This window comes from Channa argus, chromosome 3 (assembly GCF_033026475.1).
Source record: "Channa argus isolate prfri chromosome 3, Channa argus male v1.0, whole genome shotgun sequence".
Lineage (NCBI taxonomy): Eukaryota > Metazoa > Chordata > Actinopteri > Anabantiformes > Channidae > Channa > Channa argus.
Genome location: NC_090199.1, coordinates 14,871,878 through 14,893,465, shown reverse-complemented (window position 1 = coordinate 14,893,465; position 21,588 = coordinate 14,871,878). Strand labels below are relative to the sequence as shown.

The window sequence follows — 21,588 nt, the reverse complement described above, 5'->3', positions numbered from 1 at the left end:
GCTGATGAGTTCACTGTTGTCTTATTGCTTGTACACTGAACTCTACAGAACAGGCTCGAGGCCGTGGGCCCACCAAACCTTGGGGGGCATTTACCTGCTATATTACAAACTGAATACACAGTCGACCACTGGGGACCAGGGTTTCGGAAGTTGCTCTCTTGTGTGCTCTGTTTACGGTATCTGACCGACGGAGTAAAGTCACACGACTACACCCCCAGAGACCTCCTCCACCCATCCTCTCTGTGATCGGCATTGATACAGCAGCGCCGGTAGGGGCGGGGCGGCACTGCAGCAGTGCGCTTCTCGAGCTGTCTCCGGTAATGTTCCATAGGATACACACGCCCCTCTCCGCCCCTGCCGCGAGACAGGTGGTTGGACTGTATGCCTTCATCGCCAAGCGCTCCCTCATCGGATAAGAAAAAAATATATCTGTTGACAGCGAAGAAGGGTCGGTTGGCGCGAGCGCGTCCCCGATGGACTTCCAGCGTGTGACCTCCGCGATCACCGGGTGGACAGCGGGAGAGGGGGGCTGCAACCGGAACGCACGAGGGGAGCCCCGCCGATCTACTACCAAATGTTTTCAAGCGAATCGCTCGAGCTGCCGTTCACTGGAGGGGGTCTGCTCACAGAGGAATGAGATGCACGAATAAAAAGTTGATACGATTCTGGTAAGAATTTCTATCCGAGAGGCGGCAGGATCATTTCTGACTATCCTCCGATCTGGGAAGTTCCCTTGGGGGTTTCATTATGGCCTCGGGCGCCGGTAAGGCTGTACAGCCCCCCGGGCCGCCCTCCGCTGTTAACGGGACTGCGGCAGAGTTCCCGAACATCGAGCAGGAGCTGTACGACTACCAGATGCACAGCAAGATGTGCAAGAAGATTGCTCAGCTCACCAAGGTAAGAACTGGCGCTGACACCGAGAGAGGCGCGCCGCTGGCCGCGGTGTCGCTGCATCTGTCAGGCTGGCTGGACGATGTGCTGGTTTGTCTCACTGAAACACGATTTTGTAGTATGTTGAGAAGCCGCCCTGTTATGATCCTGTGATACACAACTATGTGCCAGAAACAAATAAAAATATTTATGGAAATTAAAAAAAATGGAGCAATAGGAGGTTTTAAAAAAGAAAACAGAGAAATAGTCTATAGTAAGAACTGGGGATGGTTCTGTGCTACAAATCAGAAATATTTGCTTGAAATGATGAATGCAAAACTTGTCATTCGTGACAGACAGTAGTCAGATAGTGATCACTTGAGCTTTAGGTGTAGGGTGCAGATCAGCTGTTTCAGAGCCAAGCTTAATGATAAGTTAGAGCATTGCTTATCGTTCACATTGACACATTTTTAGGTTATAGCTTCCTCATTATTGGGACTGACATATTGTATATAAAAAGATAAATGCATAGAAACCCCACACTGAAGCAAGTGACATTATTTTTAATGTGGTCATATTTTTAATGTTATACTAGAATTTATAATAAGTGGGTTATGCTTAATTAGTAGCAGCATACAGTGTCATGCGTATGGCCACTTATCGTTGTGCAGGTAGGGATGCTTGACAGTAGAAGTAGCTGTATGTGCTTAGCTTTTTATACAGTAGGCAATACTATATGTGGATTTTCCCTCTCTCTGCATCACAATAATGCTTACAGAGGCAGTGCATGACCCACTGCTTGTTGAGCTATGACAATTACTGTTGACTGTGCACTTCCCATCTTCCCTTATGGGTTCACCTCTGTGTAGCCCCTAGGTTTGTGTGTGTATGTGCGTGCGCACAATGCATGCTGCAGCGTGGCTTCCTCTCATGCGTACAGACACGCAGGCAAATAAAAACATGACACAGATGAGGGGTCAGCACTTGTGTCTTTGCTAGTTAGAGATATTCGCCAGCTTCCTACTTCCAGTTCAGTGTTCTTCCTCCGACTTGTTTCTCTCTTATGAAACTTTATGCAAGCCTTGCCAGCCCGCTTTATAGGTCTTTGATGACCACAGTTAATACATCCCAAACCCGGAGGGCTGTTGAAATATAAGAATCCCTAAATCTGATTTTTTTGGTGTAAGCATTTTCTCTGGGCTCTTGGGATGCTCAGCGGGTGACACATAGTTTATTTGAGTGTTTCGGGGTGGGGTTGGAATTGGAGAGGAAGCGTGAAATGGGTCAGCTGTGGTAACCCTATATATTTAATAACCCCTACTCTATCTCTGTGTGCACAAACAGAGGCTGGCACACTCACACACACACAAACATAAACACATCTATCTGCCTATTCCTCAACTCACCCCTTCACACTTACGCTTGACTTACACGGCTACTTTCCCCTTCCCGCTTCATCCACCGTCCTCCGTCTCTCCTTCAGTGAGAGTGGTCTACCCTGGTTGAATGGGTGATGCTAAAGATAAACCAGTAACATGTCGGAGTGTGTTTACAGAACAAGCCAATGGGAAGATAGCAGGAGCTGTCCATGTCAGGCCAGCTGTTGTGGATGTTCATACTGGTGTGTGAACAAACACGCACACACCGACATGAACACGTCTTCACACGAAATAAACAGTGGTATATAAGATGTGTTTGTGTTTGTGTATAAATACCCACACGTTTGACTGTCAGCTCAATTGCTGCCTATGTGATTTCCTGTACTTATCTAGCTCACACTGTCATAATGTTCCCTGCTTTGTAATCCAGCACGCCCAGTACCCTCTTTGATATGTGTGGCTGTGTGAGTGTGGGAGGCAGGGCTGATGTAAGAGAACGTGTGTGTGCAATGCTTGCTGTCTCTTTGCCTAACCTCTCCTCTGTGCACCAACCATTTGCTCTACATCTCACTTCTCTTTCAACCGCCCAGTCTCAGCTCTCCTTTACACTGTAGACAGAATATTAATTTCATGCTTTGCTGACTGTGAAGTTTGTGTCAATAGGCACAGGCTCTGGCTAGTGAGGCTACATGAATAACATTATCGACTGGCAGGATCAATATGGGGATCTTGAGACAAGATTTACAGTAGTAAGAGGCTCCTGCCACCCTCTTACCAAGCTGCCATGCCAAGCCTCTTAAGAATTTGGACTCAAGCAGCTGAATGAAAATGTTTTCTTTAAATCTAAAGCATTAAGGCTGTAGCTGCTGGTTGTCACAAACAAACAAAGAGAGAGAGGCTGATAAAAATCATTATTAATGGTTTCTTTACGTTTCACCTTTAAGTATGAACTGGTATCGGAGGCTAACTTTTTAGCTTAGATAGATTAGATTAGCCCAAATGACTCTTGTGGTTTTGGATAATAATAAGAATGTAACTCATTGTAACCACAACAAATATAGTTTAATATGGTTAATATGGAAACATTGTGTAACATAGAAGTAGAGAAGAGACATAAAGCCAGCAAATTTAATGTCAGTACACATCTATCTTCTTTGTTGATCTAAGATAACATTTTCAATTATACCGTAACATAGTGGGCAGAACAGACCAGTTATGGCTGTCGTGGTGTTGCAGGGAGCAGGAGCTGATCTTTAAGAGGACCCCTACAAGAGTAGGGGTACACCCTGCATAGGTCACCAGTTTGTCATTAGATTCAGAGCCAATGGGATGAAAATGAACAACGGTGAAGCCCGTCGTTATCATCAATATTATATTTATATATATATTATTATATATATATTCATTATATATATATTATTATATTATTATCCAAATTCTTCGGGAAAACCATCCCAGACACATGGAGGCTGAAATAGAAGCAATATTAGGTGGTGTTCAACAAATAAGTATGAATGTAATGTTTGAGTAGCCACTTAATTTTTGGCCATGATGTCATCTCAAGTTTCTGAACTAACCTTGTTAAATCTTCATCTTTCCTGCTACATTTCCCTTTGTCCTCTATTGCTCTCACTTTCAAATGTCCCAAAGAGGACAGCCAAGAACAAAACACACACGCACATTTCCCTTAGAGCCTGTCCTCGATTCATAGTCCCTATCATTTCTCTGAGTCACAAGTCATACTTTGTAAGCCGAAGTTCATGCACCATGACGCGACTGAATACAATACTGAAACATACTGTACTGACAGGAAAGTTAGAGGTGGATGATTCTGGGAGACATCACATTTTTCATCAGTGGGATCATTAGGAGTTGGATTATAGCAAATACACTGGTGAGTAATAGAAATTGACAGTGCGTGTGCCAGTGACAGGTATGGATATTCACACACACACTCTGGGGGAATGTCTGTTAGTGCTAGCTCTGTACTACAGACAGAGAGGCGTCTGGGTAAAACATGAGCTCTTGTGTCCCTTGCAAACATCCGTGCTTGTGCGCACACACACAAACACACACACACACAAGGGGTAAGTGAGACGTCAGGGTCAGCAGGAGCAGATGATGACACTGTAGACATGGCGTAGAGGGTAAACTGAATAGTGGGGTGAAGTAGGCCATGTTTCATGTGTTAGTCACAGTCTAAATAGAGAAGAAAGAGAAACTCCACATATGTAGGCAGGAGAGGAGAGACACTGCATAGACCTGCAGTGCCTGGATTATATTGGCTCAATGATCTGTAGTTACTGTAGACACACACAGTTTGACAGTGTTGCTTACATCAGTCAGTGTCAGTTTAATATTTCTTATCATAAAGCTGCCAGCTGAAAATATTGGCTGTATGTATGTGAAAGTCTGGAGTCAGTTTTCCTACTGTTTGTGATATATCTCAGATGTGTTGTGAAATAACCCCACGAAGTTATTTATCTAAATCCAGGAGGAAGTGAACTGTAACCAAACCAGCTTATATGAAACAGAGGTTTTTTAAGTCTTTGCTAAGAAAGAAGCATTTAGATAAACCTACCCAGACAATAATATTGCACGTACAGTAATATACGCTCTGTCACATAAAATTAAAAAGAAGCTAAACTCATTATACAATTCACACTAGGAGTGTGAATTGTATAATATTTATTTATTTAATATTTAATATTAGGTATAATATTTAAAAATGTTCATAATCAAAAGGGAAAATCTGTTTCTCGGTCTGCAGTATTATCTTGCAATATCAGCTAAAACTGAACAATAACAAGCTGTTTCAGCTTTAATTTCTGCTGCTGTTAGTTCCAGAAAATGTTAAAATGCCTAGATTGCGAAGACAGTCAGAATGGTCTTAAATAAAAACCATTGCAGTTATGCCAAACACAATGATGAATATGAGTAATTAGGACTGGAAGCACATCAGTTTGAGATATGACTATAATCAAGTGTCACTCAAGGGCAGAGTTGGTGAACCATTCATGAGAGAAATATGAGTCATTCTTAAAAGCAATGAAACACAGATATAGAACTAGTTTTTACATAATTCACATCTTTAAGGCTTAAATGTAAACAGTTGTCAAGTCTTTCCCTGTCTGTTAATGATCTCCAGGTGATTTATTCTCTGAACATGAAGAATGAGGAGCAGGAGGCGACCCTGCAGGCCTTGAGCCACGCTCATCACGAGGAGCTGCACCGCGTCTTGATGGAGACGTGTCACGAAGGGGAGGGGTCGGCGCTGAGGACACGCCTCCTGGAGCTGCAGGAGTCTCTGGATGAGCAGCAGAGAGTCGGAGCCCAGGTGTGTACGTGTTTGAGACGTTTGTGTGATTTTACTCTTAACCTCTCGATAATGGGATGAGCTGCGTCCTTCGAGGTCATGTTATATCACTGTAATTTTACGTGTAAACTCTCAGTGGGAGCAGCAAGTCAAACCTGCCCCTAAGTTGACCTACAACACACAACCTAGTTCCAATAGTGTATTATTTACTCAGTCTTCATGCACTTCATACCTAATTTATGTGCTGTGCACCCCACTAAAACATAAACATGAATCATAAATACCCACATGACTTTCTTATGAGCTCTTTAGAAAAAAAACAGGATTTATCTCAACAACTAGAAATTAAACTATAATTTTAAAATGTTTGCTCTTGCTCATCTGTCTGGTTTGTTTGTTGTCTGCCATGTTTTCTTGTTTTTCTGCTGTAACTTCAGAGCACATAAAGTTCAGTGAACTACTGTAATTGGCCGTTAATCAAAAACAACTGTAAATACTTACTAATTAAATTAATTATCAACTAACCTTGGCATTTAAAGCTTAAAGAAAACTCAAAATACTGTACACTGGAACATAACTCAGCCCATCATTTTGCGACAGGGTGTAGACACGTGTGGTCTAATACATATGGTATATTTTACAAGATTATCTCCTCTTTGTTACTGTCAGGACATCTCACTGTGTATTATCGTTTACATATGAATTCTGGTTGTGACAGGCTGAATTTATGGCTCTGGCCTGTCTGTTCGCAGCAGTGAAGGCTGGTAATAATGTTTTGCTGCTCAGTATTCTATAAATGTCACAACATTGCAGCTAATTAGCGTTTACGGTTGCAGTCTGTTCTGCTAACACACTTTCCACACTGCTCACACCATGGTTTCTTCATACAAACCGAATTTCAAAAATGTTGGAAAGATGTGTAAAATGTAAGTAAAAATGAATGCAGAATGCAGGGATTTGCAAATTTCATCAACCCATATTTTATTAACAATAGAACATAAACACCATATTCAGATGTTGAAACTGAGACATTTCACCATTTCATGGAAAATATTAGCTCATTTTAAATTTGATGGCAGAAACACATTTCAAAAAACTTGGAACAAGGGCAACAAAAGGCTGGAAAGTAATTGCTGCAAATTAAAAACAAATGCAGGATAATTTGACAACTAATCACGTTAATTGGCAGTAACATATAAGAGGAGCATTTCAGAGAGGCAGAGCCTCTCGAATGTCTAGAAATAGTGGAACAATTTCAGAAAAATGTTCCTCAAATGTAAAATTGCAAAATGACTTTGAAGATTCCACCATCTACAGTATATAACATCATCAAAACATTCAGAGAATCAGGAGGAATCTATGTAAAAACTGGATGTGTGTGATCTTCTGGACCTCAGGCAGCACTGCTTTAAAAACAGGCATGATTTTCTACTGGACACCACTGCATGGGCTCAGGAACACTTCCAGAAATCACTGTCTGTGAACACAGTTAATCGTGCACTCTACAAATGTAAGTTAAAGCTGTATCATAAAAAGAAAAAGCCAAATGTGAACATGATCCAGAAGCGCTGCCGTGTTCTCTCAAAGCTCATTTACAGTGGTCTGAGGCAAAATGGAAAACTGTTCTCTGGTCAGATGAATCAAAACTTGAAATTCTTTTTGGAAGCATCCAGCTTATTATCAGCCGACAGGTCAAAACCCTGCATCTCTGATAGTATAGGGGCAGCTTACACATCTGGAAAGGCACCATCACTGCTCAAAAGTACATAGAGGTTTTAGAGCAACATAAGGTCCCATTCACAGAGTGTCTCTTTCAGGAAAGGCCTTGCATATTTCAGCAAGAAAATGCTAAACAACATGTCCATCACAACAGTATGGCTTTGGCAGAGAAGGGTCTGAGTTCTGAACTGGCCTGCCTGCAGCCCAGGCCTTTAACCAACAGAAAACATTTGGTGCATCGTTAAATGAAAAATCCGGCAACAAAGGCCCAGGACTGTTCAGCAGCAAGAATCCTGCATCAGACAAGAATGGGATAACATTCCTCTCCTAAACTGCAGCAACTGGTCTCCTCACTTCCCTGATGTTTACAGACAGTTGAAGGGAGGATGCTACACAATGGTAAACATCACCTTGTTCCAACTTTTTGAGATGTGTTGCTGCCATCAAATTTAAAATGAGCTAATATTTTAATATGTTGTGTGTGTTCTAATAAATAAAATATGGATTTGTGAGATTTGCATTGCGTTCTGTTTTTATGTATGTTTTACACATCATACCAACTTTTTTGGAATTGGGGTTGCAGACCCCACTTATAAGATGCAAAAGTACAGGACAATTATGGCATGAATTTACCTCTACAGCATATACATGAACTGAGGGAAGTTATTACGGCTTAAGGGGAGAAAGGTTAATCGGTGCATTAGATGCAAATTGTTCGACCAATTGTAAAGTAGATGCAAACCTGGATGCAGTGTGTAACATGTCATCCTCTGTACCTTAAGGTACAGGCAGATTTTGATTGCTTCCGCATCCAGGCAGAGGAGAGGGAGCGTGAAACAGAGGCAGAGCTAAGAAAAGAGTTTGAAGAGAGGCTCCAGGTTGCAGAAGAAGAGCTCCAGGAGGCCAAGGCCCAGATCAGTGATGCCCAGGAGGAAAGCCTGAGGTTGGGCAAAGAACTTGTGAAGGCAGAACAGCAAATCCAGGAGTTGGATGCCAAATGTGAGGAGCTGCAGAAAGCTGTTGATGATGAAAAGAAGAGGAAAGAGGAGCGTAGACAACGAGAAGTTGAGGAGAAAAAGAAAGAGGAAGAGGAGAGACAAATGGAGGACTTTGAGGACTTGGAAAGAGTTGATACGCTGTTAGAAGAAGTAAGGGCACTGACAGACGAGAGGGATCGAGCAGAGGAAGAGAGGAGGCAAGCGGTGAAGGAAGAACGGGAGAGTTGGGAGCAAAAGATGAATGATTTAAACGAGGAGAAGGAGGAAATGAGGAAGAAGATGGAGGCAGAATGGAGAGAGGAGCGGCGGAGATGGGAGGAGAGGGAGGAAGAGGAGAAGAAAGGAATGCACAGTGCCCTAAGAGAGAGAGTGAAGAGGGCTGAAGCAGAGGTGGAAGGTCACCTGGAGAGGCTGGCTGAAAGCAAGAGAAACACAGTCAAACTGCAAGAGCGCATACAGGTATACTGACACTCTCACTCAGTGTTTTCACTCATGCTAAAACTAGAATCCAATGCTGTGAATAGGGGGATTAAAGGATATTGAAAAGTTGCAGCCTAGTGTCTCTGATGCACACAGCTAATGAGTATGTTGATGGGAAAGGAGGGAGTGAGGTGGAAGGAGAGGAGTGAGGTGGAATCTTAACCACAGGATGCCCTCCCTGAGTGCTATTACCGCTGCCAGCTATCTGCTAATGAGTAGTTTGAGCAGGGTAGATTCACTGCACCACCACCATTACCACCTCACACAAGAGCATTAAGAAGCCCTACGAGAGCTGGCATAGAGCTGACATAAGCCCTCACAGCAGACCATTAAAAGTGCACAGCTGGGTGAGATAGCTCCCTAACGCTCCACATTTCATACCACTTTTTTCCTATCTGGTCTCTGATCTCTCTGACTTTTGCTCTTTCTCCATTTTACGTATCTGTATCAAATTTGGTGTTGGTTTCTCTCTCTCCATCACTCATCTCTCTATCACTCATCTGTCGCTTTTCCTTTTCTCTGTGATTTTGTCGGCCTGCAATACTTGTCTGCTGCCCTCTTTATTTGCGCTCACACCAAACTCCCTCCTGGCCCTCACGCCTGCCTCCAGGACTTGGAGGAGGAGCTGGAGCTGGACCGTAGGCGTGTGTCAGAGGCAGAGGGCGTGGCTAAACGGGCGGAGGAGGAGCTAGCGGTGGCCAAGGAGAGGCTGCTGCTGCAGGAGGATGCGCTGCAGAGCAGAGCAGGTAGTTGTATGGTCTGCCTTTCACAATCTGGGTCTGTCCCTCCACTTGTCTTCATGCCTGTCTGCTGAAGAAAGCTCACACTGGTGAAACCAAGCAGAGCTCAGTGCATTTCCATTACTCATTCTGACTCAGCGTTAATTAAGTTTTAGCCTCACATCCTTATAATATATACAGAAAATGCAACAAATACACATTATTCATCCTCCACAAAGGCAAACAGTTTTCATCAAAATGCCCTCACACCCAGTCAGCAAAAACACCCCGAATTTTATTTACTGCATGACAATGATTTTTGTTTCTGGCCCTTTGTCATTCACTATTGGTCCGCTATGCATTCATTCTGCTTCTCGCCTGCATATCCAATCGATACATTTTTGTACGCATACATAAGTGTATGCTAGTGTTTTTGTTGGAGTTTATTTGTTGTGTTTATTTTTTGTGTGTTCTGTGTGTGTGTGTGTGTGTGTGTGTGTGTGTGTGTGTGTGTGTGTGTGTGTGTGTGTGTTTGTGTGTTAGAGGAGCTGCTGAACCGCGGAGGCTGTGAGGTGTGTGTGTGTGCCGAGGTGGAGGAACTGAGGAGCCAGGTGAGCCGTCTGCAGAGCAGGAACCGAGAGCTGGAGCTACAGAGCAGTGGCCGGAACAGTGACCATGCACGGCAGATACGCCAGGTAACACACGTATACACTCAAAAGGAATTAATGCAGTGCAGTGAAAAATGCAAGAAAAGAACACATGTACATAAATAGATATGGTTTCTCTACACTGATTAACAATGTTGTGTGTTCACAGCATGCTGAGGCCCTCTCCAGCTTGCGGTCAGAGATGGTGAGAGCTCAGACAGAAGAACTGCGTCGCATCCAAAAGCATGCAGATGATGAGAGAGACAAACTGCAGAAGGAGATAGAAAAAGAGAGAGAAACCATACAGAAGGAGAGGGAGCAGTTTGAGAAAGACAGAACCAAACTGCGCAGGGAGAGAGAGGAGGAGAAGGGAGTACTGCACAAAGAGGTGGAAGAGGTCAAAGAGCGTCTGAGGAGAGAAAAGGAAGAAGAGGTTGACCGACTGCGCAAGGAGCTGGAGGTCGAGAGGGTTCGCGTTCGTTCCCAGTTGGACAAGAACATTGAACAGGTCGAGGCAGAGAGAGCCAGTGTGCAGCAGAAGCTGGAGGAAGAGAAGAAGAGGTTGGCGGAGAAGGCCGAGGAGGATAGGAAGCGTTTGAAGGAGCAGGTCCGAAAGGCGATAGAGGAAGTGATGAGGAGACATGCAGCTGAACTCCATGGCGTCCAAGAAGCTCTGAGCTCAGAGAAGAAGACCAACCAAGAGGTCAGCATCTGTTCTCACATCACACTGGCTGTTTATCCCATTAGCAATTTTACAGATTTCTTTGGACTTTGTTTGAAAAGACAGTGCAGTAAGAGGACAGACTCTGTAGCAAAAGACGAAGCAGTTTTTCCATACTGTGCACTTGTATTTTAAAAATAGCTCAGTTTTCAGCTGTGGCAGGGAGCTTATATAGAATTAATTATTATTGTTTCAGTCAGACTTTGGATTTAATTATTTTGGATACAAGGACAAGCTGCTATGAGAAATTATTTCTCCTTTCATTTCCAAAAGGCTGTAATACTTTATTTGTTCGGAGTCTGTGTGATGCACATACTATACTTTCTTTAAACCTTAAGCCCCACAGAAATTAGGACGTCCCAGCTGAAACCAGGTTTGTCTTAGTACATGACCATAATAAAAGAAACTGTTATTCTCATGTAAAAGAATTCTAAGAAATCTGGCTACTGCATAATGTTAACATTAGCAAGGTTAACATAGTGTATTTACAAACAGTTAGTTGAGTTGGACACTCTTACACAAAGTCCACACTAGTGGCTAGTGATTTGCTTTTAGGGGCATGACTAGATGAAGTTCTAGAGAAGAAATAGATAAAAGTATTTTTAAAAATGGTGTTTTTTGATCTACCAGTCTGTTAATCATTCTCGTGACCCACAGGGGATGGGGCCCAGATTCAGACTGTGAACCAGTAGTCTAACAGAGTTTGATTAGTGAATATTTCTCGCTCTCAGTGTAAATGTGGAAATTTAAAGAGATTTTATCACATAATTGCATGCCCTTTGAGCCGTCTTATGATGTGCATTTCATTGTGACTAATTATTAATTAGGCTTAGAAATGAGAAGATGACAGGGTAAAGCACTCAAAAAGATGAAATATCCTAATGATTTTCACGAGGATGAATATTCTTGGAAGGTATGTGCACGTTTGGAAGAGGAGAGGAGGACTGGAGAGGAGCTGCGCCATGTTCTGGAGAAGGAAAGAGAGGAACTGAGGACAAAACTGAAAGATGCTACTAATGAGGTTAGATGTTGAATGTTTTTTTTTACCAGCTAAAATGTAGCAAGCTGCTTAGATGTCAACAGGTTTATGTGAGTAAAGCAATGATTTGTTGCTCACAGATCTGTAGATTGGAGTTGGTGATGCAACAGCATGAGAAGAAAGAAAAGGTGGCGCCTGAAGCTGCACCCTCATGTAGTCCACAGTGCTCTCGTCTTGAAGAAGAACTCAATCAGACTCGGAGTCGACTGGCTCGAATTCAGGAGGAGGCAGAGAGGCAACGGGACAGACAGCAGAGAGAAATAGCTTCTCTGAGAGCGGACAAACATCGACTGGAGGAAAAGGTCCTGGAACAGAGCCGACTGACCACGGAGAAGAGTCTTCTAGAGCAGAGCCAGAGCCAGAGGCACACGGAGGACCGAATCAGGTAGCAGAATAAACACAGATCTCCCACAACCATTTAGGCTTACATTAAAAATCTTTGCTCACCTGGAATCTCTCCCTGCCCTCCTCTAAAATGATCATCAGAGAAGATCAAAGTTGAGGAGTTAACATTCACATTGTTGCTCACAGCATTTTTCTCCTCCTTGATTTGATTAAGTTTAATATAAATAAACTTTACTGATATGGAATGTGTTTTAGCAGAATAATATGCAGAAGAAATGCTGCTTTCTGCCTCTAATCGGGTTGCCCCTTCGAAACCCAACAAGCAAATTCGTAAAAGGAGGATTTACCATTTCAATATATGGACATTTCTGAAATCAAGCAACAAAGAAATGTGACAGATTATCAGGTTTCTTCGGTGCACTGGCTTTCTTTACAAATAGTCCAATTTAAATGAAGTAGAAGCACAGTAAAATTATGACCCCACACAGTGGATTAAGAAGAAATAAATAGTAATTTTGCATGTAGGTTAACGCTGCCTCAATTCTTGTTCTGATGTTTGCCTCCAGGGCAGAGTGTGAGGATCGTCTCAGAGCAGAGTTCAGAATAGAGATGAATGCTGCTGTTGCTGAGAGCGAACAGAGATGGCAGAACCGAGAACAGGAGCTGCAGACAGATATATCTGAGCTGCAGAATCAACTGACTGAGCTGCAGTCACAGGTGAGTCTCCTTCACATACTAAATTATAAAACCCATTTATCATTCTTCGTCTCTACCACACATTTTTTATTTTAGAAATATTATTCTATCTTAATAATCTGACAGATTTGCCATTGTATTTTCATTTCACACACACACTTAAGGTTCATTCAGTTAGCTCCTATAAATGCATCAAGCACTTAGATCCACCATTTAAAATCTAGTGAGAAAAGCTTTTATCTAGTTTGTTAGACTTACTGATTTGAAGAAGCTGCTTTCATTGGATGGCTTTTTTTGTTTAGTTTAGTAATTATTTTTCATTTGTTTTTCTGATTAATGTCAGAAGATGATGAAACACACCCTTAGTAAGATGCTGGATTTAAAATGTTTTGTTTTGTCCAACTAACAATCCATTACCCAAGGCTTTCCCATTTACCATCATTTATCATGTAGAATAAGCTACAAAGTCTTACATTTTAAAAGCACGAACAAGCAAATATTTGCCTTTTTGCTTTGAAAAAAATTGTTATTGATTAATTTTGATCAAAATCCGTTCTCAGCATGTTTAGGATCACAGATGATTGTCTACATTCAGCTGCTTACAAAATGACACTGAGTGCAACTAAACATTTTAACAGTAAACTTTTTATTACAATCTCGCATAAGGATTTTGGAAAATTTACAAGGCTAAGAACTCTAATGAGAGACACACTCAGGAGAACAATATTTTTGGTTGCATATTCGAAACTAAAAGAAAGGCAATTTCAGCCTCATTTGCATCCAGCTTTTTAACAATCTTTTTTTTTTTAATTCAGTCTCTTGTGTCTCCCAAAGCTTAGTGCACTATTCAATTGCCGGAGAACTCTTTTAATTAGTTTCATAGGCCTGTTTTGAGTCCACAATGAAGTCTTTGTTTAATTTTATGAAAAACAGTTTTAGTCTGCAAATTCTAAACAAAAGCAGTATCTGTCCTAATTCAATCCCTGCTGCAAAATCATCATCTAAGGATTACTCCCCACACAGAGCCCTAAAATACTACGCTCACGTTTTTTTCATTATTGCAGGGGGAGAAAAAGAAGGCGGGCCAGGGAGATGATTGCCATGGCAACCCCGAAATTGACAGGCTGAGGAAAGAGGTCCAAGACACGAAGGAGATCAACAAAAAGCTGAGGGAGCTGCTGCAGGTACATGAGATGCACACACATTTTCTGCAATCATACGGTACATAGTCACGTTCATATGTTTTCTCTGTGATGAATAATTTAGCAGCTTTTCTAATACTGCTTCAATGAAGAGGTAACATTGTGCCAATTTAGAAATGTGTGCATTTATCTTTGTCACACATGTGCAGTTAAAAGACAGATTTTCATGAGGTTAATAAATGCTGGTGTTGTAAAAACTTCAAAATGTGTGTTAATGTGTTGGAGGAGCCCCAAACCCAGTCTTTAGCTGAGGACAAACACAGTCATGCCATGGCTCTGCAGGCGTTAGAGAGACAGGCGAAAGAAGATCTGCTGTCTGAGAGGAACAGACTACAGACAATGTACCACCTGGAGCTAGGTAACACACACATGCATGCGTACACACATATGAGAATTAGCATAAACACACACAGTGACACACTCTGTTCCACACGTACACAGCTGCATAGACAAAATGAGCACACACAGCCATATACACATAGAGATTATAAATTCAACAGTGAAGTTGCTATTGCCATGGATACACTTCACCATGGCAACAGCAGAAGGGTACCTGTAACTGTGGACGAAATTGATTTTGTTTTCTGTACTTGGTTTTGTGTGTGTGTGTCTGTGTGTGTGTGTGTTTGTTTGTGTGTGTATGTGTGTGGTATCAGATAAGCAGCGTGCAGAGATGACCCAGCAGCACACAGAGTGGAGCAGACAGATGACCCAGAGACACATGCAGCAGATAGAAGACCTACAGGCTCAACTGCAAGCACATACACAAATGATGGCTCTGCAACAGGTCACTAACACACACACACACACAATGGCACAGTGGCAATGGCCACAGTGTATTTTTAAATAATAGACCCACTGACATGAGTGTGCACAAAGACACATATATGTTTAAGTAAAGACACACTTCTCTGAGTTTTATGACACATGACACATGTAGCATAAGCATACACAGACATTTAAAAACCACAAGATATCATCATCACCCAAAATTCCTCATGCCTGAGGGATTAAGCCAACATTGTATAATAGTGTCTGCAGCAACAGCAGTTGTTTCTTCACATGTATTCACATTTATTCACTTCATGCATGCTTTTGTGTGTGTGTGTGTGTGTGTGTGTGTGTGTGTGTGTGTGTGTGTGTGTGTGTGTGTGTGTGTGTATTTGTGTGTGAAGGATTTAAAGCAGCAGAACCAGTTTCAGGTGTTTGAGCGACAGCTGGATGAGAGTCATTGTGCTGTTTTGGAGCTGCAGAGGGAGAACGCAGCTCTCAAGAAACAGTTAAAAGAAAAGTAAGGAAAGAAGTACCTTCCTGTCAAATAACTAATTGATTTTAACTTCAATCAGTTGTCAATCAGTTGCATGTTTTGGGCCTAATGTTTTTTTATAACTGATGTATTTACAGATATTTTAAATGTCAGCAAAAAGGGAAAGGTAAAGGGAAACAGTTTCCCAGCGCACACTGGGATTTTGAACAGATTTCCTTTTAAAAGCCGTGGAAAAAGTATGTTATGTTTTTTAACTATGTTAAAAACTGAGGGGCAGCAGTGGCTCAGCTGGTAGAGTGGCCGCCTACCAACAATAGGGTCGGAGGCTCGTGTCCCACTCTTCCCGACCACAGTGGTCATGATAAGCATTAAGGCCAGTGTAGAAAAATTAAGTGCACTAAATGAAATTAAAAAGTAGAAGTTTAGTGGTGGTGACATGACTGTAATAGCCTACCTACCAAAAATGTATTCAAGCTTCAAAAATCATAAAAGTGGTGTTCCTCTATGAAGATTATCTTAATTTCCACAATAGTCCAAATGCCAGTGGAAATATTCCACAGCAAGATCCAGGTTGGCCAACAAAATCATAATCTATATATTGCACAGTTATTTGTGAGCTTTATTAATTTATGTTTTTGTAAAAACTGGAGCCACTAGAGTATTCCATTTATTGCTGATTTTGTTATTTAGCCCGAGGTCTTGTGTAGTAGACCAAATGCAAACCACCTTTACTGTTTATTGTATTAAATAGGCCACCACAATAATCTCCATTCTTCTTCTTTACATCTTTTTTTGCTATCTACTTTTCATTCACAGGTCAATACAGGAAAAACCCGAGGCTGAAGAGAAAGAAGAGGAAACCGCAGAAATAAGGAAGAAAAGGGATGCACAGCTTGAAGAAGAAGCACAACGTCTGAAGGAGGAAGTGGAGAAACTGAGGGTGGAGATGGAGAAACTGGAGGAGTCACAGAAACACTGGGAGGAGAGGAAAGAGGAGGACATAAAGGAAGAGGAGGTGGACGAGGAAAAGAGGAAGGAGCGAGAGGAGGAGAAGAGGAGAGAGGAGGTGGAGGAGATCAGGAGGGAGCACAAGAGGGAGATGCAGAGTCTGGTCTCAGAGTACAGCAATGCCCAGATGCACCTGCAGGCCCGAATAGTGGCCTTGGAGAATGAGTGAGTACGGAACAGCACAGTACACCCAGTTTTGAAATATGAAGTGTGCTCCAGCATTGAGTGAACAACATCGCAGGTGTATGAGAAAAGTGTGTGTGTATGTGTTTTTACTGCAGACTGCGTGAGCGTGAGGAGCGGTGCAGGAGGAGGGAGCCTCGATGTGATGACCTGCAGCTGGGGAGGCTCCAGGACAGACTGTCAGAGAGAGACCAGCTTATTAAAAGATTAGTGGTGAGAACACACTGCACACTGCAAACACTCTGGTAATAACTTGCTCACCTGTGGAACTGCACTTCTAATCAATTACTTTGGGAATAAGTCTGGTGACGGTTAATAAATTCCTTATTACCAACAAGAACACCAGAGCACTTGAAGACTTTATCCTACAAACAAATATTGTCCTTGTAAAGTTTAATATAGTGAACTAGTTCTGCCGTAGATCCCCAGGTAGACATAGATGTTCTGAGATTACATTAAACACTCAGCCAACCTATAAAAATTAAACTATATAACTGTGATAGTTTTTCAATATTTTCAGAAATGCTTTGTTAACTCCCACGGACGAAATTATTGTTGAGGACAGCTGCCAATCAAAGCGCTACTTCTTCAGGGAGGGGACAGTGTCCAAGGACACTTCTTCTTATGGCCAGAAGGAGACACTGACCTGCAGACTGTGTGCAGCCCGCTCTTCCATCTGAGTCACAACCACCCTAGTGCTGAGTGTCACAGGGTAGAAAAGTCTGAAAGGATTCAGAGATGGACTACTTTACTGCTGGTTTAATTTAATTTGCTACATTACTAATTACATTAATAATTATTCATGGCATTTTTGTTGTCTCCATGTGTACATTTATATTTAGTCATTTGTCAGATGCTCTTATCCAAAGTTTCTTACAAGGGAGGTACAATCAAGCAAAAATCTAAGTCAAGAAAAAACCATCAAAGCAAGGTGCTATCAGAAGAAGTGTTTCCATTTCATGAGATGCAAGTGCAAGAAAGAACTGAAAGAACATGAAGGTTTAGATTTAAGAGCTTAGGTAGGTGTGGAAGAGTTCTATTTTCAGCAGTTTTTTGAATATCAGAAGTGAGATTGCTGAGCATTTTTGGTAGCTCGTTTGACCATCGTGGGATCAATGAGCTGAAGAGTTTTGCTTAGTGTGTTATGTGTTGTGCTGGGACCACCATACATCAATTGTCGGCAGAGTGCAGTGGAAGGGAGGGATTGTAGACCTGAATGAGGGGATTGAGGTACACAAGGGCTGCTGAGTTGACCACCCGGTAGGCAAGAGAGAGCGCTTTGAAAATGTTGCAGGCAGCTACTGGGAGCCAGTGCAGAGATCTGAAGAATGGTGTGTCCTTTTTGGCTGATTAAAAAATGAGACGTCTTTTTTGGATCATCTGGAGGAGATTGATTGTACATGCCAATAACCCTGTAAACCAGGCATTGCAGTAATCGAAAAGAGATATGACCAGCACCTGCACAGGGAGTTTGGTTGTATATTCAGAGAGGTGAAGCTCAATAGATCACTGCAGACCCAATGTTGATGCTGATGTTGTGTTGTATCGAAGGTCTAGGTGGGAAGACAAGAACTTTGGTCTTGGAGAGTTTGAGCTGAAGATGTCTTTCTCTCATCCAAAAGCAGTGTCAGAAAGACAGGGATAAATGTGTGATGACACAGTGGAGTCATCCGGTGGAAAGGACTCAAAGAGCGGTGCGTTATCAGCACAGCAATGATAGGAAAATCCTTGTGAGTTGATGATAGAATGATGATAGATGGAAAAAAGAAGAGGAACAAAAACTGTAGAGAGGCTATGAGAGTTACGAGAGCTAAACTGTCGTAATGTAAAATCATTATGAGATTGTTTTTTATATTAGTAATAATAAAAAAATATTGTTTGGTGCAGCCTTACTCAGTTTGTCAGTTGATCTAATGAATAAATGATCCTTGAGATGAGATTATACCTGTTCTAAACTGATCCTTGTTTCTTCACTTCAAATAAGGAAAAACTACTGAAGAAATTCCTACAACAGTAAGTTAACATGGTGCAAAGTCACCTGACAGAAAGGATCCGAGTAATTCCTGGATGCAGTTAACACTAACAGAGAAACAAGCCGTGAGGGCAAATTTCAAAAATGTAATTACCTTCGCCATCCAAACATCATTCTGGAAGTGTGTCTTCATTAATCATTTGTGGTCATGTATGCGTAGGACGAAATAAGATTTTTAAAAATTGTCCTCTGCCAGAGTGTTGTGTTTACCATCTGTGCGGCATGAGGCAGCTTGCAAACAAGCATCCCCTCCAGACACAAGTCTAATACAACACCAACTGTGAATAAGGCCAATGAAAGTCCTTTCTGATCCTCCTTCCCTTCAGGAAGAAAGGCATCAGCTGCAGCTCCACCCTCCTGTTGCCGGGGACAACAGCACCCTAAGGCTCCGTGACAGCAAGTCCCGCCCCGGGAGCATCACGCCAACCATGAGGGTGAGTTTGTCTGTTCACTTCATGCACATAATGCCCTCATCAGAACGAGCGTCCTTCCAGCCAGAAGGGTTTGCTGGGCTGAAGCCAACTTCGGTTTCTGTATCAAAAGGCAGTAAAATGTACAAGCTCACCCACTCTACAGATCGCAATCTTTCTTAAAGCTGCAACCCCTACATGTCCGTCACTTCATTTAAATTACATTACATCAAGTCTTAGAAGATACAGACTTGATCGGGCAGTACGTTCCATCTCTATCTTTGGACCTTAGTTTTTATTATTTACAATTTTTTGTCTCTGCCATATTTTCATCTTTGAAAGTTTGTCTGCACTTTACAGCACAAATGCTACTTAAGCGTATTTAGCAAATGTGCTGTTACCTGCTAGGGAAATAATTTTCCACTCAAACTGATTTTAATATTAAACGTCTACCTTCTGTCAACTTGACAGATGATTGTTAAATACTTTGTCGTTTACTTTTTGAGGACATGCTCAGCTTGGGTTCATGCCTCTTACAAATATTGCAAAACATCATAAACCACTCCTGCAGTGTAACCTGCTGGCTCTTTGTCTACTCAGTGTGGCCTAAAATAAGGCTTCCCTCCAAATACCACAATACTGAATAATGTATTTAAACATTAAAGGTTTTTGGATTGCAGTGAGGAAACTTGAAGTAGTTTAATTGTGTGAATTCTGATTTTAAAAATATACTTATATGTCATTGTGTTCTTTCACAGAGGAAGCGTGTGGAGTCGCCTCCTCGTGTCACCAGCATCTCCGGCAGCAGTGCATATGACAGGAGCATCTTCGTACCCCACTCCTCGTCATCATCTTCCTCCTCCTCCTCCGTCCATCAGCACTCCTCTTCGACCCTCCCGCACCAGTCCACCTCTCACCCTCAGACCTCCCCCCATTACTCCACCTCCTCTCTTCCACACAAGCACACTTCCCTGTCCCTCGGTCAACATTCCTGCCCCTCCATCCCTCGTTCTACCAGATCCCGAACTTCCTGCATCCCTCCCACTCCAGCACCCACTGCCCCGCTCCCTGTCTGCCCATCACCACAGTCGGGTATCCGATATGTGTACCCCTCCTGCCAGGAGCCACATGCACACCTGCAGGCCCAATCAATCAGGTATGGACATTTTAATATTTTGGCTGTGATCATACATTTTCCACACAAGTTAGGAGATATTTACAATTAATTTCACATTTTTTCATTTTTGCAGATTAAAACCCTCATTAAAGTACATGTTTGTTTATTAATTGATAATGTAGACGTGTCAAATTGATTTTCTTTGTTGTAGTTACCAATGTCCAGTGAATGTGGTATCTTATTCATCTTGTATGAGTTGATATATGTCCACATTTGGGTAGCTTAGGGTGGAAATGCTCGATTAGCCAATAGAAACACTGCAGTCTTGGAAGTGTTAAAAATTATTGTTACAGCTAATTTCTTCACACATATCACAATGTTATCAATACTTATAAACTGTACATATATTGTAACCATGTCCTTTCCAAATGTCATTTTTAAAATGCATTAGTTATGAGTGTACCAATTTCCCTTTATCCTTTTTTCCTTGCCTTCAAGCCAGCGCCTTCATGCAATACGTTTTCCCTCAGTTGTTTACTAGTCTCAAAATAAGCAAATGAACCTTAGCAGCTACGTTAATGTTAATGTGTCTGTGTCTCCTGTGATTTGTAGGGCCCCATATCTGGAGCCAAGGGGGACAGAGGGACTGAAGCAGGAGTGGTTCACTAAATACTTCTCCTTCTGAGCACAAACACACATGAACACACACATAGCAGCTGCAAGTACATCTCCTCATACAGTTCATTGCTTCTTATACACATCCGCTAGCTTCCTGCACACAAAAAACACACACATACACACACAACATGAACGGACATATGGGCTCATCACCAGCAAGGCCATCTCAAACATTGCCTCAAAGCTCAACCAAAAAGTGCTTCTCAAACACATGCCTGACCTCTTCTCGGAACATGGGCCTGCCGGATCTTGTTTGTATAGTTTGGAATGTCTCCATATGTTTTTTTTTAAGCAGTCTTCCTTTTTTAATCCAACTTTTTGCTCTGAAGTAATCATTGTTATTCCAGGCAAATGTACATTTCCTAAAATCTTCAACCAAGTGTCTCTTTGTTTATGGAAGCATTCAACATATTCAATCAAGATCCTCGTCAAAACGGACACTCACAACTCACCATACCAAAATGAAGCTTTTCTCAATGCAAAAATGTATAATAATCTTAATGAACAAATTTAATAAAATATTTTGTTTTTGTACACGAGTCTTCTTTGTATGTGTACAGGGGGAAAGAATGAAATGTAAATTTGATGTATGGAATTGCAGGTGACCTCAGCTTAAGATGGCCTACCCACAGTATGTTGGAGGTGTGTGATATGCCCTTTTATAGATCAAAATCTGTCAAAACAGTTTCAGATTTTTCTAATTTCAGTCAATTATGATGTAGATGAACTGATAGAATACAAACTGCAAAACCTAAGGACAAT

General features: G+C 41.9%; 1 protein-coding gene across 4 annotated transcripts; it reads left to right on the top strand.

The window, feature by feature from the left end:
- The first annotated feature begins 240 nt into the window (after positions 1 to 240).
- On the top strand, positions 241 to 21,360 carry fam184b (family with sequence similarity 184 member B). 4 transcript variants are annotated; one of them, XM_067498267.1, is made up of 18 exons: positions 257 to 897; positions 5,398 to 5,586; positions 8,067 to 8,741; positions 9,373 to 9,511; positions 10,025 to 10,176; positions 10,298 to 10,831; positions 11,763 to 11,870; positions 11,969 to 12,273; positions 12,800 to 12,950; positions 13,994 to 14,113; positions 14,357 to 14,489; positions 14,788 to 14,918; positions 15,307 to 15,422; positions 16,215 to 16,571; positions 16,688 to 16,802; positions 18,948 to 19,055; positions 19,790 to 20,187; positions 20,761 to 21,360. In XM_067498267.1, exons 1-18 carry the CDS (start codon positions 748 to 750, stop codon positions 20,831 to 20,833), a joined length of 3,954 nt encoding a protein of 1,317 aa, XP_067354368.1. In that variant the 5' UTR covers positions 257 to 747; the 3' UTR covers positions 20,834 to 21,360. The 4 variants fall into 4 exon arrangements, with proteins under 4 accessions (XP_067354372.1, XP_067354368.1, XP_067354370.1 ...); XM_067498268.1 differs by having other exon boundaries at positions 258 to 897; positions 9,373 to 9,508; XM_067498269.1 differs by lacking the exon at positions 9,373 to 9,511 and having other exon boundaries at positions 10,027 to 10,176.
- Positions 21,361 to 21,588: the final 228 nt, after the last annotated feature.